Below are 16,699 nucleotides of genomic sequence, written 5' to 3' on the forward strand. Positions count from 1 at the left end.
GGGATAAGCCATTGCTGAGACGAGGATTTTCACGCTAAAGGGGTAAAAATTTGGCATCTAAACACATAGGCATCTAGGTAACACTGACACGAAGCAGGGAAGGGTTCAGCATCACAAGATGCTGGGACTTGAAATTCTCCCATCTCCCTCTGTGTGTCACCCTCATCCCACGTCCCCACCAGTGGGGGGCTGCCAGGCCCCCTACTGCTGCTGTGCCAAGACCCCTGAATTTCCCCTTCCCTGCACTGGTGGAGCTGCCCAAGTTGCGCCTTCTGGGGGACATCGGGGTCAGAAGAGTCTCAGAGGGCTTTTCTTAAAATTTTCTTGTTTTTTTGATGGGGTTTTTTTGATTGAAAAATTGCTGTCAAAAAATTGCAGCGCTCTGCCAAAATTGACAGTTCATTTGGGTGAAAACCCCGGTTGTTGTCACCTGCGCATGATGGGAACAGAAATGTCTGTGTGTCCCTACTGCAGGAGGAGAAGGGGCCCATCATGCCCCCTCCTGTGGATCCCTGTCTAGGCCAGGGCAGGCAGGAGGTGACCCACCATGGGGCGATGGGCACACTTGGGATCAGGAAAGGGCTTGGAGAAGGTCAAGGCATCTCCTGCCTGGACGCTGGTGGGAAGTCCAAGCACCCCTGCCCCTACTCCTGTCCTCTAGCCAAACATAACGTTAGGAGATGCTTGACAAAAAGGGTGTGTGGGGGAGATAGTGAAAGCCAAAGGATGCCTTGAAAATCCCCAGTCTCTCCACACTGTGTCACCCTCTCTCCATCGCTCTTGCACTGGAGAAACCCTGGCTTGGAGCCTGGCTCCACTGGCACAGGTCATGCAGAGAAAACGCAGCCCGGCAGCCTTGGGTTTCTTGGTCCTGGGGCTGCTCCGGGGCGCACCGGGGTGTCCGTGCTCCTACTCTGTGGTCACTTCTCTGCTCTCCTCTCTCTATCGCTTTTCTCTGCCTCTTTGCAGCACAAAACCATCAGCGATAACCCCAGCTGGAGCCAGGCACCTTCCCTACCCGCTGCCTCTATGGGGCTGTGTCCAAGCTGCCAAGCTGAGCTTCTGGGAATCAACTATGGGAGGCAAAGTTTCTAGCTGGCTTCTTTGGGGCTAGAAGTGAATCTGAAGATTTTCTTTAAGTGCCTACAGGAGCAAGAGACTCGTGAAAGTCAGCAACTGTATGTCCACCGTGATGGGTTTGGTCACAGAGATAATAATAAGGAAAATCTCAATGTGAAAAGATGGTGCTCAAAGTCTCCTGACAGGTTGTTTGGGTCCTGTCTCTCCTTGCATTACAGGGTCTTGTCTCTTCCAAGAACTGCTGGCAACACTGTTGAAGCTCATGTCTGGAAATGACACATGGGGAAAGAAAAGAAGGACCACCTCATCGTTCTTCATTCAGAGCATCACGCAGCTACACTGGATTGCCCACTACATCCCTCATCTAGTTGGGTGTGCAGTGGCCAGGGTGAGCAAGGCAGAGAGGGACCATTGCATGTGTTTTCTCCTACTGACCACACAGCAATCCCCATGGATGTGTAACCCTTCCCAGAGGGCTCTAAAATAACTGGTGATGGGTGGCTGCAATAGCATTTGGGGCAGCAGTGCTCACCAAATCTGTCATGCTCATTGGGGTGATGCAAGGGCGCGGCAGCACTTCTTCTCAACCTCACAATCCTGACCCAGAACCTGAAGCAGAGCAAGGCATAGCACTGGCAAATCCCAAGGGCAAAACTTGGTGCCTGCAAGATGCTGAGAGCACCTTGAGGTCACAGCCTCCACGCCGCCTGCCTGGGAAGCTCTCTCCTGGCGTGGCCTGGGTGTTTGGCTTCTCTCTCTGTCCTCCTTCCAGCTCCCTCTCAGCAAGGAAAAGGAAATTCCCTGCTCCTCCTGCCCCGACCTGTGCTTTTCCCAATGGTTTGTACTTCACAGCAGCATGGGTGTGTGACAAAGGATATCCTTTCTCAGCTTCATCAAGAGCAAAGAAAATATAATATATATTTATATATATTATATATATATGTATATATATATAATTAAGTTTAAATATTTGCAGAGAGATCACAACTACCTCAAACTTGCTAAAAGAAGCCTGTACAGCAGAGGGGGGTAAATAGTGACAAAATCCAGAGCAAAGACAGACACCCAGATGCTGGAACAGGACAAACGTCCGTGGCAGTGCCTGGGCTCTCGGCGTGGACCCCAGCCCAGTGTGTGGCCGAGGCGGTGACGGACCCCTGGCTGAGCCCCTTGAGCGTGCACTGGGCCCCCGTGTCCCCGCAGGGTTCAGGAGGGAGCAACGATGGGGAGGGGACCACCACACGCCTGACCTTCCGTGCCGCAGCCTGCTGGCTACTTGGTGGCCTTGACCCATCCCCTCCATGCACAGTCACCATCCCCCTGCCCAGCTCTTCCTTAAACCTCCTGTCCCCTCACACCCCACCGTTCCCCAGCGGCCCCCATTGCTGCCCCTTCGCTCCTCCGGCGCTCGCCTGACCGAGAGAGGCTCTTCATAGTGCCACTACTGGTTCTCCTCGGCCGCTGGGTCACGGCACGTGCATTCATCCTGATCACAGTCAGCAGCAAACGGGATGACCTGGGGGGAACAAAGGGGGATGTAAGCCTCTGCTTTGAGCTTCCTGGCCTGCCAGCACCCCAAAGTCTCTGCAAGATCTCTCCACCCCAATACAGACAGACATGCTTTGGACTGCACCCTGATGTTGTTGGCATTGTGGAGATTGCCAAGCTCCACAGTTGCTGAGAAATGGGCTCTGATATGAGGTGTCCCTGGCTGAGTTTTATTCTTAGCGATTTCCTTTCTGTTAACTTGTGTTTCAAATTTTCCAACCAAGATTCAGCTTGAGTCTTGTGCCCCAAATGCGAGACCCTGGGGAGAAGTCTCCCCTGGTGGGTGTGAGCCATTTGGCCTAGGGTTGGCAGTGGTGAGGCATGTCTAAGATTTCAGTTTTACTTTGGCCCCTGTTAAAAAGCCCACCTTGTCCATGTCTGAGCCCATGGACCTGTCCTTCAAACTATTCCTGCTCTTCCAGGCTCAGCAAATCATGAAGGTAGCATAGCCTCATCTTCTGCACCTCTTGGAGGAACTCTACCAAGCTCCCCTCTGCAAAGCGTGGCCTCCATGCTACCTGATGTAGGAGCCAGGGTAGATGCTTACAGTTCTTATGCATTATGTGTTAAGAAAACCAAGGGAGGCTGGATGCTGTATGAGCAGGAGCAGTCTTTAGTGGAGCAGGCAGTGAGTCTGTCTAGGGTCACTCACAAGCTGTGCTGCTTTGAGACACCCCATGAAGGTAGAGAGGCTCATTACATATTGCTTTCTCTACAATAACTGAATGTAGCCAAGCAAGCTTATGTCACCTTAGCTGGTGGCAGCAGAGCAAAGTGGGAAGGCATCACCAGAGCATCTGGCTCCTGGTTGACAGTTGCCCAGTCGTGGGCCATGGGAGCTGAGGAAACCATTTCCTCCAGAGGTTTTATACAGACCAGGCTCAGAGCCAGGAGTTTCCCTTACTGTAGAAGCACATTTGACTTTTCACAGCCTGGGACAGTTGAGAGGCTGGAATCTGTTTCGTGTTTGAACCCCATATTCCTGCATTTGCCTTAACAGCAAAGCACTGGAGTCTTGTGCCACAGGAGATCTGGGACCTGTGGGGAATTCGAGCTGGGGCTGGGTCTCCTGAGAGCTATGGGACTGAATTTCCCCACCTTCCACTTGGAACCCATCCTTTATTTTGGCCAGAGATCCAGATGTCTCAGACCTCCTGAGAGCCATGCCTTGCTCCAAGATGTCATGATATCGCTGTGGAGGTTTCACTCATCACTTGGGTGTAAAGCCTTTTCTCTCCTATCTCAACTGGATCTTCCCAGGATTTTATTTTTCCTTTTCTCTGTGTGTGTATGCGTGATGAAAGGAAAAATGATTCAAGCTCCACAACAAAGATGACAAGATCCAAATTCACATATTTTTGCAGTGAGAAATTATCTCATGCCCTGTGATTTGTTTTGCTGTTGGATATGCTCAGGAAGGATGGGCTGTGAGTGCTGGATAGCAAGTTAGGTGGGAGGGGAGGTTGTGATGGGAGACAAAGAAGGATCTGAGAACCCCAACACCAAGTTGCTCCCTCTACACTATTCCTCCCTCCTTCCCTTCCCAGGAGAACTGGGAGGGAAAGACAGCCCACAGCAGAAACCAATGGACCAGATAAAAAATCCCCTTAGATTGCTCAATTAGACGACAAGGTGACTTCTGACTCACCATGGCTAGTGCTGTGCTCTATGGAAGTCTTTGGGACTTGTTTCCCAAAATAAGAGGGAATCCCGTGAACCTCAGTGGGAGTTGGGCTGAGCTTTCAGTCCTGCTGGCCCGGTTCCAAACCCCACTCTAATCAGTGGGATGAGGTCTATCAGCTTCAGCTGGCTTTGGTTTAAAATCATGTTTTTTTTCTCTGTTCGTGGGAGAATTGCATTGCAGGCTTGGTTCCACAGCCAGCAAAGCCAGAGACCATGGCTAGCAGTCACCACTTAATCCTAAATCCTGGCCAGAGCCACAGAAAATGCTCACTTACCTTCCTGGAGGACAGTGTGGAGGAACAGCAGTCACCCCCATCATACTGGCAGTATGCCCGGTTGTTGATGGTGTCACACCAGCCGTCTGCTTGGAAGGGCTAGGCAGAGAAATGAGTCGTTGCTGAAAGGGTTATTCAAAAGCGGAAAGTTCCCCCCAAAAGCAGGGATCCTGGGCTCTCGGCAAGGCCCCTGTGCACCTCTGACAAGGTTCAAGGCCTAGTTCAACCCTACACAACCCCCTCTTCAAAGCCAAAGGGTACCAGAAGACTGATATCCCAGCTGATGTGTATGGAGGAGTGAGTGTTCAGAGGGCAGCAGCTGTAGATCGAGGATCAGGGAATTGTATCAGGAAGCGAGAAAGCAAATCCACATTGCTAGGGAGGGCACCAACCTGAATGTCACAAGTCCCGATCCCCATCCCACTCAGTGCTTCACCACGTAGTCCAGTGCTACCCAACTAGGAGTGAGTTCGCCACCTCATCTGCTCGTCCACCTTCTCACACCACTCTCACTGTAATCCAGCTCTCTGCTCTCAGGCTGGGGCAGGGCTCTGTATAAGCTGATCCAACTCTTCTCTCCAACACCCCTCCTCCTGAAGAGCTTGGCTCTGAAGTTGAGCTTGGTGACCTGACTTGGGCAGCTAAGTGCCAAGAGGCTGTTACAAGGATCGATAGAGCATCCTGCTAGAGGAACAATCTCAGGAAGGCAGGTGCTTTATCTCCGTTGGACTATGAGAAAGGTTCAGCAAGGCCAAGAGTCTCCCAGAAGTACTTGCACTCAAGCCAAGCCAAGCATTGGCAAGCACTGCTTGCAAGGATTATTGCCTGTTACAGAATACTCTTGGTCTGGCTCTGGCCCTGAGGAACACGTCTCCAAATTCCTCTAGACTCTCCACTGGAGACTCTAGCCCTGTCCACAGCACATGGCTCCACCAAACCTTGCCAGGTTGGACTACAAGGCTACTTGTCTGATGGCCAGCTGGGACAAACAGAAGGGATCTTCATTAAGCACTTGCTCCCTGTACGCAAAATGCAACTCTAGATTGAGCAGAGAGGGCACCAGCCTACTGATAACCAGAAATATTGGCAATGTGGCCACATTCCAGCTTCAGTCTTGCCCATCTTCCTCCTTGTTTCTCTTCTTCATGGCCCAAATCCCACCCTCTGTAAGGTAATCGCATGGTTGAGTGATGGGGGATTTTGCATTGCCAAAATTATGGTGGCTCCTCTTTGCATGGCACAGCCCAGCGCCCTTTGCTGCACTGCCATGTCTGCCTGGACAACTGGGGATTTGCAGAATCCAGATTGCCTTGGTGCAGCTCAGATAAACGTTCCATCATTAACAAGCCTTCTTTACTTTCAGCTCTAATGTGGAAACAGAAAGCTATTGCAGCAGAATAGCTATCTGTCCAGAAATGTTAAATGGCACAAGCAGCCATTCAGAAATCCATTTTATTGTTGTTTAGTTACATGAATCAGCTGATCAGAGAAGAGAAACAAGCAACTGAGACTGAGAAGCAGCCAACTAGGGCTGAGAAACAATGCTGTGTGACTGGTGCAACCAAACAATGTGCATATGAAGCGCTTGCAATGAACTGTCAGGAACGATCTGCAGCCGAGGTTTATTTATCACAGATACACATCAGCACTGCCAAGCAACAACTGAATGTGCTAACAGAACGGAGATGCCATTCATTAACCAAGTGATTAGTAATGAAATGCTTCTCGCGCTCCAGGCTCTGTGATAGTAGCTACTGGCCCAGCAACCATGGCGAACCTCCAGGAGGACTGCTGTCATCAGAAAGGGCTTTTAGTGGAAACCTGGCCACCCTTTTGCTCATGGAAGCAGCCAACTCGTTTCACTGGATCTGGTGGTCCCAAATGACAACGGTGCTTCAGAAAATACCCGGACATAGCCTTTGATGAAGACTAGCTTGTAGCACACTCAAACCAAATGATAGCCAGCTGAAAAATGTCACTGGACCATGATAGCCCTGTATCCACTGTGCTAAAGACAACAACTGGTAATAATGCCAGTAATTCACTTGAAAAAGCTATGCCAACACCAGGGAACTGATGTGGCTTTTTGTCATCGTGACTCACAAGGAACAGAAATGGGCTCAGCGCAGGCTAGTGTCACTTTAGGAAGCAGCAGCAGGGATTACGGCAAACCACAAAGTCTGTCTGTGCTATCAGTGCCACAGTCCTTGGGCCAAATCCAGGCAGCCACAGAGAGATTGCATTTGTGCAGAAGATCTCGGAAGAGAAGAAGAAAGAGTACACCTTCCTACAGCTGGGAAATTGAGGCACGGCCAGGTTAGGTAGCTCACTCAAAACCAAGAAGGGATTTGGCTCCCATCATTGCTGTTGCAACCCACAGCCAGAGGAGACCAAGGTACAGTTTCACCAAGGCAATAGGATTAACACTCCTCTTCCATTGAAAAGCATCAGTGGGTCTTCAATGATGGTGATCAAAGAAGGTCTCCGAGCCACGAAGCAGCTTTGAGCACCGGGAGGGCCAGGGCAGGGATGCAGGCAGGGGACCGGCCCGGGCTGCTGGCAAGGAAGATCTCTTCTGTGTTTGATTTGCTTTTGCAGCCTTCCATGCGGTGGAGTTTTTCCTTGAGCTTTGCTCCATATGTCATGACTCACTGGCAAAACAACACCCGCCGCTTCTGTAGTTTCCATACAATTATGGGGGGGTTTGCCCATCCCGGCTGCACAGGTCTGAAATGATTTCCAGATATTGTGTGCAAGGTGGGGGGAGGACAGAGTTGGGGACAGGATGGGGAAGGAGAGGCTCTCAGTTTCTCTCTACACCTATTAGGGCTAATTGCCCCCTCCTCTCAACCTGCTGGAGCCCGTACCCCGCCCTAAACAAATACAGGCTCCTATGGCAACACTTGTTGGGGAAACTTAACAACTCATGCTCCAAATTACGTTGGAAAAGCATATGAAGGGAAAATAAAAAATGACTAATTGGACTGGAGGCTCAAGAGACCCAAGCGCAGGGTTCAGCGACTGCTGTCCTTGCTCCTCGCCCAGCGCCTGGAGAACACGGTGACTCCCATTGCTTTGCCTTGTCAAGAATCTCCAGCTGGTTTCATCTTCGCAAGCAGAAAGAGCAAAGTAAGGTGCTGGTGGGTCACCCTTGAGGGCACAGGCACCCTGGTACTTGCATCAGTTTGGTCTTGCAAGAGTTACGGCAAGGGAAGACACGGGCAACACAATGTGCAAAAGCAGGTGATGTGAGAGAGGCAAATCCATACAGACTCTGTTCACCCTGTGCTTGAGCCATGTGGCTCTACAAAAAGCAATGTCAACGGTGGAAGAAAGGAGGTTTGCCCATGTTGGTGACTCGCAGAAACACCCAATGATGTTTTAAGATGTTGGCAGGAAAAGAGAGAACACCCCAATGCCCAACCATGCCAGAGAAAGGATGTGATCCCAGGAAATGGCCAGCTGGGTTTCAGTCACCAGAATATGCATCCTCCAGCACAGGGGGAAGAAGGACTGGTTCAAATGGCTCAGATAAACCGGGAAAAAATGAATAAGGTAATTGCTGCAACTACTCTGTGCCTTGTTAAGTGCTAGGGAGCTGCTCGGCTAGGCAGCATGCCACCAAGGCAGCTAGTGAGCCGGGCTGTGTCAGCGAATCTCCCCACTCGCGCCATCCGTCTTCCTTGTTTATTCAGACAGGAGCTTCAGCGGGGCATGTGTTAGCACGTGGAGGTGCAGTATCTGGCACCGCTGGGCTCGAGCCCTGCGCTGCCGGCATAAAAATAGTAACCGCGAATCAAGTGCTTGGCAATTTAAATAGGCTAAAAAAACACACACTCTCAAAGCTGGGAATAGGCACGAATAAAAAGAGTAAAAATTAAGTTTTAAAAAAAGAGGGAAAAATATTGCAGGCAAAGGAGGGATGTGAGAAAGGCTGGTTAGATCCTGCTGCATCCTGGGCAGAAGCATCTTGGAGGTGACGTTTCTCTCGAGGCTGCTGGGAGATGCTGTGCGGGCAGCAGCGTCTGCACACAGCGTTTTTCCACCATCCCTGCAGAGTCGGCTGGCTCGCTCCCCATAGCTGGTGTCCTGCCCGGCAGGGAGCCCCCAGTGCCATTGGGGAGGCAGGCAGGGTCCAGCCACCTTTCTTTAAATCCATTCTATATGTAGGTTGATTCACTGTGAAAGACTGTGAAAGGGTGTAACAGAGTGAGGGAAAGACAGAGCATGAAGAATAAATCACAGATGCCATCAGTATCGTACATATTTTGCTGCTGCGTCATGAGCATTTGATGAACATTATTTCCCAGGAATGCAGGTTTTGCTCTGGTCGAGCAGACCTGAAGGCCCAGTACCTTGCTTTTGGCAAGGACCCGTTCCAGATGCTTCAGAGGAAGGTGGAAAAAAGAAAAAAATCAGTGTGCACCTGGCCAATTGTGTAACCAAAGAGCTGAAAGGCTCTCCTGCACTACTGCTGGGATGGAAAGTGCTTGCGATTTCAATCTGCCCATAGCTAGAGAAAGCCCAGATCCCCGGTTCAGAGGATCAAGTCCACCCGTAAAAAGCAAAATGTTTCCGCCAGCCTTCATGAGGCTGCACAGGTCCTGGGCCTTGCAACTGTGCTGATCCCATACAGGAGGATGCGTAGTTTGCTTTCATGCTGTTTTTCAGTCAGCGTGGATTTTACTGTCCTTTCATCGTTCCCTTTGGGCATTGACCTCAGTCCTTATGTGCTGAGACGACCACATGCGACCCTGCAGCTGAGGAAGTGCAGGTGTCTTCATCCTCAGCTGTTACTCTCAAAGCAGCCCCAGAGGAACAGGGGAACCATCATTTCAGCAGGGGAGACAGGCAGGGACCAGCCCTGGAAAAGCCGCTGTCCTGTCAGACCCACGCTTTGTGCATCAGCTTCACCACTGCTAACTCTGCTTTTGTGATGGATGAGTCTTTAGTGATGGAAAGATCAGCTGGAGGAGACAGGAGGAAGATGGCATGGCAGGGAGACAGGGACAGGGCTGGGTGATAAACCTCTGCTGGAGAAATGTCTCCCCTCACTCTGCGCGTGGTCTTCCAGGAGCCACCCCCTTGCAGGGTCTTCAAGAGCAAGACCCCAAAGGCATCAGCATGTGCTCAGCACTAGAAACAAGAAAGCAGCAGTAGACACCTATTACAGCTGGAAACCCCTGCTCATTTGGCAGCAGAAGGATGCCAGCCCAAACCAGGGCTCATGGAACTGAGGGACATGTACCTTGAGCTGCCCCAGGGTTGCAGACCACTGCAGCTTCAGGGGTCTAAGACCTGCAAGAGAAGTCACGTCCCAGGCAAAAGCCACTGCCCATGGTGGTGGGGAGCAGGCAGGGGTGCATGGGGAAAGAAAAGCACAAGTTGGCTGTAGCAGGTTTTGGCCAGGGATAGGCAGAGGGCAGCTTCTCCCTATTGGATGCCTTTCCTTCCTTCCTACCTGAGCCACTAGCCAAAATGTTTCAGAAAGCTCTGGGAGGTCCCTGAGAGGACTTGAAGAGTACCCAAAGCCTTATTGAAAGCCTGGTTCATGTAAAGCCCCTAATGCATCTACCACCCCAGCTTTGGTGCCTGGAAATTCCCCCTCCCATCCCTGTTTGCATCCCTCCAACATCACTCCAAATCACTGTTTCCCTAAGGAAAACTGGGGCTGGTGGCAGTCCCTTCAGCCACAGACGTGGCAGGAGCTAGTTAAAGCAATGCTATAGCACAGTGTCCCCACACTCACACTGGTGAGGCAGAGAGCCCGGCCATTCTTGGCTCCCCCTGCTTGCCCAGGGAAGTTGACTGGGAATGCAGACTGTGGGAGGAAACGACAATGTTCATTGTTTGGATTAAATATTTTCCTTGGCCCTCTCTCTGTTGCAGTGTGTCTTTTATTTTTTTTTTTCTCCCCCCCTCGACACCCCAAGCACATTCACTTTCCCTCTCTCCTTCCTGAGGCTCTCTAGCACGCAAGGAGGAAATCAGGTCTAAAAAACACAGAGAGGGACAGCGAGGGAGCAGGGCTGGCTTCTGCTCAAAAAGCTTTTTGGGATGCCTTGCTGCCCTGAGACATTCCAAGTGGCCAGTGAGCGCTACCTGGCCCATTGCAGCGAGGGAGGCAGGACGAGCACTGCTCAGAAGACAGCACTAGAAATTTGGCAAGAGGTACCCGGGACCAAGTGGCCTGAAGAAAAGAGAATCAAATTCCTACAAACCCAGCAGTTCATCCACCATTTTAATGTTTCCTAGTTTGTGTCCCCTGAGCTGTTTCTGGGGTCCTTTTGAACTGTGGTGGCTGTTCCCTGGAGCCACATGCCTGAAGGATGGCTTGCTAGGAGACATTGTTGATCTGCCCCATCACCTCAGACACAGCTAGAAAGCAAAATGGAGAAATGCTGGTTGTTTCCGAGGTTGCTGGTGTCCCTGAGACACTTGATCGTCAGCTCAGAATGCAGTCTACTTTCATCACATCTCAAGTCTTCAGGAACATCTGCTCCAGCTCCAACATCCTCCTCCCCAGGCCTCACTAAGAAAACAGAGGCTTGTTGCTTGAGAAAGTACCCCACATACACTAAGGAATGTTTCAAGGAAGGGGTGACAGGCTGGAAGGCAGCATCCTGCTGTCTGGTTTCAGCCTATATGCCATCACTTGTACTGCCATGCCCAAGGCAAGCAACAGCCCAGCTCCCAGCAGTCTCAGTATGCAGCTCTAGGTGTTCTTCAAGGACAAAGAGGGTCCTTTGGACATGGGTTTCCTGAAAACATCAGGGCCCTGTTTGAATCAGCCTGGATTGAGTTCAGACAGGATCAGTGCCTGAAGAGGGCAGAGGTTGGATCACTGCTTGGACTGCAGCCTGAATGCTGCTGTAGATGGCCTCTCTGGGAGAGCAGGTCCTTGCCTTCATGGTGTCTGAAAGTGCTTTGGTGCGGCAGGCCAGGATCTGGATTGGACACAGTTCTGTCACAGAAGTGAGTATGTGGCACTTTGGGCTACTGAATGAGGATGCATTTCTTCTCCCCTGTCCTACTCTGTGCCTTGTTCCTTATCTCAGGAGACAGCGATCTGTAAAGGGCTCCACACAGTCCACAGGGACAAGAGTGAAGACAGGGATGGAAAGCTGGTGTAGATGAACAGCACATCAGAGCATGTCTTTGCTTCCATAAAAACATTTCTGTCCATGATCTATTCTTGGCGGGATCCTTAGCCTCATCCTTTTTGCACCCTGATCTCAGTGCTAACATGAGAAGAAAAGCAGAAGCAGGAAAGAACAAGCAGAGGGGAGCACAGGAAGATGCCATGTGTTGATAGTGCTCCTGGCAAATATCAAGGCTCCCGGAATGTGTCCCCAGTGCTCACCATTCCCAGGGCTGCTGCTGCACACATAAGAGAAGCCAGGACTTCCCACGCCACAAGCACCAGCCTGTGATCCTGCCCTCAGCAGCTTGCCTGCTGCCATGGATTAGATCTCCTGCAAAGCCATTTGTGCAAAATATGTTGCAGGATAGAACGGGTTATGGAAAACAAGCCCTGAAAACCACAAGGGCCTCCTGACCCACTTGTATCTGGTTTCTGCCAAGTTCTTGTTACAGATCTTAAACAGAAAGAAAAACAATGTACAAGGGATGAAGGAGCTGAAGGGGAATGAATACTCGTGGTGGAAGAGCAGTTGGCTGCACTACGCTTTGGGATGTTTGTTTATTACCAGAAGGGACTCACTGATTTTTATTTCAGTGGATGCTTTCAGTGGCTTTCCATTCCCTCTGTCTGTGTCACCGGCTGAACAACTGTGACCACTGGGAGAGGGGAAAGTGGGACATGGACAGGGATGGAGGGATGGCACTTGAGCTGTGGAGGGCAGAGAAGTAGCCATCGGTTGGGGCATCCCAAGTGCAGGCCAGCCTGCACAGCCATGGGTTGAGGGAGCAGAGCTGCTTCCACCTCTTTGGTGGAAGGACAGCCTGGATGCTGTGGTCCTACCCGTGCCAAAAGGCTCCTGTCTTTTAGAGCTCTCTAAGCCTGTCCCTGCAGGCAGGAGAGCTGTGCCTGTCCTTGCACCATGCTGGTGTGTGGATCATTTTGTTTCTCTATGTTTGCTTTGTCTCTTAAGAAAATGAGGTTTCTACAGTCACACTCCACATGTGTGCAGGGGACAGATATCTTCTCACAGTTTAGGAAAAGTACACCTCATGGGAGATTTTTGGAAGAGGAATAAATTCCTTTGGGCTCATCCCCTGAAAGGCTATATCCCATACTAAGCAGCTCATGCTGCTTGAGCCAACAGCAGCATGAAAATGTACCCAGCAGGTAGGTAAAGCGCTCCCCATCTTGCCTGCCACCTCTCCAGCACAAAGGGCTTTGCCCTCACAAGTCGAGGCCAGGTCTGATCCAGAAGCGACCACTACCTGCAGTCCATGCTCCTTGTAGTCCCCACCGTGTTAGGCACGGTGCAAGGTAGAGTCCTGTCTAGTCTTTTCAGTATCTGTTTGTGGACCTGATGTCCACTAATTTGTTTAATCCCTTTTTGAACTTAAAGCTGCCACTCACCCCTGCAGCCTTACACGACAGCCAGTTTCAGAGTTCATGCTCACTGTGTCCAAAGTACTTTCCTTCACCTGTTTGAAACAATGCCCTTGGCAGTCTCAGAGAGCACTCCCAAGTTCTGCATTCATCTTCTCCATCACCTCTGTGACTTGGAAAACCTCCAGCAGTCATCTGCTCTCCAAACTGAAGGGTCCCAGCTGCTTTAGGGTTTCCTTGAATGGCAGGTGTGTCATCCCCTTAATCGTTTTGATTGCTTTTTCCAATTCCGCTGTGTCCTCTTGAGATGTGAAGGCCAATGTGTCATGTACTATCCAAAATTTGACTGTATCAGAATCTAGAGCAACTCATCGAGTCCTGTTTGGTCACCTGGATCACATGGGCTCGTAGGCTTTGGCAAGACTCTTGAAGGAGTAGCAGTCACACTGTCTGCCTCTCGCCTGCTTACAAGAACAAGCAGTCACGTCCAGTAGGATCCTCTCCACATTTTCAAAGCCAGACGGCAGACAGAGGAAGAGTGTGGACTGGATAAAGGTGTCATGAAACGCTCCCATGGGCACAGGAGATGAGATAATTATGATGTGAGCATCACAGGAGGGTGATTTTAAATTCTGGCCATGCATTGCTTTCCTCGGAGACAATCTCCTTGAAGAAGCCAGGGTGGCTGTCGTCCTCATTGCTTTAAGCCCCAGGACAACAGAAGAGGATCTCTTTCCAGGAGCCGAGCATCCCACCACCATAATGTTTCTGCCCGGTTTCCTACACCGCGTTTTGCCATAGTACAAAATCAGAGCTCTCGGGTCTGGGAGGAGGTACAATCAAGGAGCCTCAGCCCCGTCAATGATGAGGAGCAGAGGCAGCTGCCTCCAGCTGGGCTCCGGCTACAGCACTTTGCCCAGGGAGTGAGTCACACCCTGTCTCCCATTGCATTAAAGCACAGCAGGACCCAGATTTTAGATGAGACTTCCCACCATCCCTATTGCATATGCCTTCAAAGGAGTTAATTCTGGCTGACAAATGCTGGACACAAGCCACAGACGTGCCGAGCAAGGATTCTGTGCATGCTGGTGGGAACAGCCAAGGATCCATCAGGTCCTTGACTACCTGTTGGATCGAGAGACTGAAGAACAACTTGCAACCACAAACACACTTCAATCCCTATCGCATCATTTCCATTGTAATACCTCAGGAAAACCACAAAACAGGGAACAAATTAGTGTTTTACGATTGTGATAACATGACCAGCAGCACGCGCAAGGGCAGCGAGACCTTGTCCTCATGCAGGGAAGACCTGGGAAGTTCCCAGCAGCTCATGCTCATGACAGCTTTCTGGTATGGCCCATCTTCACCCAGGGCATGAAGCAAAGACCTTAAGCCAAAGTCTCTGCATGTTCCCCCAGAACATGCTCAGAGCAAAGCACAGCAAAGAGAAGGCACATGAGGAAGGAATTGTTACCCTACAAGGCAGATCACAGCTGTAGTAGCTCTTAACCAGTGCCTACCATACCACTATAAAGCTCTGCCCACTGGTGGTCTGTCCAAACCATGCTGCCTTAAATTCCTTGCAGTTAACCCTTTGCTACCTGCACGCAATGATGAAACAGAGCTGGAGGTGGGGGCAAGGTCAGAACGTTGCCCAGTGGTGGGAGATAGATGGGTGCAGAGCTGGTGATTTGCATGGACTAGGAGATGCTCTATAGCAGCCAATGTTGGCCACGCTCATACATGGACTGTTTTGGACAGTGGCAGGAATACTCCTAGGGAGCAGCCTGGATCACTGTACATGCTGTCTCCTGCTCTGAAGTCAACAGCCTCACTTGCTCTTGGGAACAGGAGGAGGATAGCTGAGAACTGGTTGCCTTGGAATGGCTTGGGACAAACCTGCCCCAGATGCTGCACACACCTCCCTCCCGCCAGCAGAGCACACCACCAGGACCACAACCGACCCCTCCAAAACAACGGTGGGGAGGAGGGGTTTCTCTCCTCCTCCACTCCCTTCTCCACCCAGCCCCAAGCTCCCCCCTAAAAAACATCTGTTTTTCTACTGATGGCAGGGGATGAGATGTTCCGCTGGCCCTCGAGAGGCGGAGCACGCTCGGCGCTAACTTGTATTCCTGACGGGCTCCTGGAAGGGTTTGCATCCCTCCCTCCCTTCCTCGCCCGCTGAACTACGTGCCTCCACACTCTGAGGATGGGGAACTTGGCAAGGTGCAGCAAGAGACCGGGAGGCAGATGGACAATCAGATTAATGGAAAGAGAAGGGAGGTGGGAAGAGGAGCGAGACGGATGAGCAGGCAGGCTGATCTGCTGCCAGCATACGATAAAGATGAGCGAGAATCCCTCTAACGCCATTGTGCGGTGACCTGAACTTTCCAATGTGAGGCAGGGCTCCAGCTGAGGCTGCAGAGGTTGAGGCTTGGCTACTGCTGCCATGCCCCAGCTCGAACTGATTCCACCAGGGAGGGATGGTACAAGCAGCCAGGTGGCCTGGATTTCTCTTACGTGAGGTTGTTCCCCTCACTGAGGCATCCAGATGAGAACGCTTCCTCATCCAACGTGCGCTCTGCAGTCAATAGAGACACAACAGCATCTCTGAGGGGTGACTCAGACCTGAGGTGACCTGGACAGTCCACTGGAACAGCATTTCACTGCCCAGTGGAGGGCAGAGGCTGGGATCATAAAGGAGGTGCCTCCAGTGAGGGATTACTGTGAAATGAGGAGGAACCTGGGACTAAGATGTCCTACAGACATGGCAAGTCAAGTTGGACCATGTCAAACCCAGCAGGAGCTATGTTCTGCAGGGGCAGAGGAAAAGGAATGAGGGTGGAAACCAGCACAGATGAGGCTGAAACCACATTCGGGGCATTTTCTGTGATCAAACGAGGGGACTGGTAATACCTCCCTTCTTCCCAGTGCTGAGCAATACTTTGAATGAGACGCTTTTGTTAGGAGTTATTCTTTATGGGAAGACGACTACTATAAAGCACACATGAAAAAGTGTTATCTAGGAAGACTTGGCTTATCAGTCCAACCTTAACAACCTGCAGCATTGTATAAGAAAACCCAAAAGAATAATCAAAGACACGTATGCGAGAAGTGAGGAGAAAGAGAACAGGGAGGAGGTGGCTGCGAGCTGTATCAAAAAGGAGAGCATCAAGGTGAAAGAAACTATCTGAGGATGAATCTTCATTAGTATTACAGTGAGTGACTGTGACCTTAAAAATAGGCCTGCGCTGACAAAATTGCTAACGAGGAAGAAGGCATTGTTCCACAGAGGAGGATCAGGATATCTGACAAATAGGTAGATGACCCAAAGGACTAGAGAGAGAAACAGGGTGACATTCACTTGTATAAAATCGAAGGGCAAGCTCTTGTGCTGATGGTAAAACATCTGCTGTTAGCTTAGAGCTCATCAGTTGGAAATAAAGGAGGTAGAGAAAGATCTGGGTGTACTTGCTGACCTCAGGATCTTTCTGAGCTGCCAGACACATGCAACTGCAGAAATAACAGATATAGACCTGGGTCGTATCAAAAGAGACATTTCCAGCACAAGGAAACTTTCTGCAGG

The 16,699-nt window shown here is 50.8% G+C and overlaps 1 protein-coding gene across 1 annotated transcript in view; it reads right to left on the reverse strand.

The window, feature by feature from the left end:
* Window positions 1-2,521: 2,521 nt before the first annotated feature.
* The window catches only part of PAPPA2 (pappalysin 2), a 90,914-nt gene continuing 76,736 nt past the window's right edge, over window positions 2,522-16,699 (reverse strand). The window contains exons 23-24 of the mRNA XM_009892944.1: window positions 4,587-4,685; window positions 2,522-2,596 (exon numbers count right to left, since the gene is read on the reverse strand). Coding sequence (XP_009891246.1) covers window positions 2,522-2,596; window positions 4,587-4,685 — 174 coding nt within the window. The remainder of the gene's footprint in view (window positions 2,597-4,586; window positions 4,686-16,699) is intronic.

Source organism: Charadrius vociferus, unplaced genomic scaffold (genome assembly GCF_000708025.1).
Source record: "Charadrius vociferus isolate BGI_N301 unplaced genomic scaffold, ASM70802v2 scaffold39, whole genome shotgun sequence".
Taxonomy (NCBI): Eukaryota; Metazoa; Chordata; class Aves; order Charadriiformes; family Charadriidae; genus Charadrius; species Charadrius vociferus.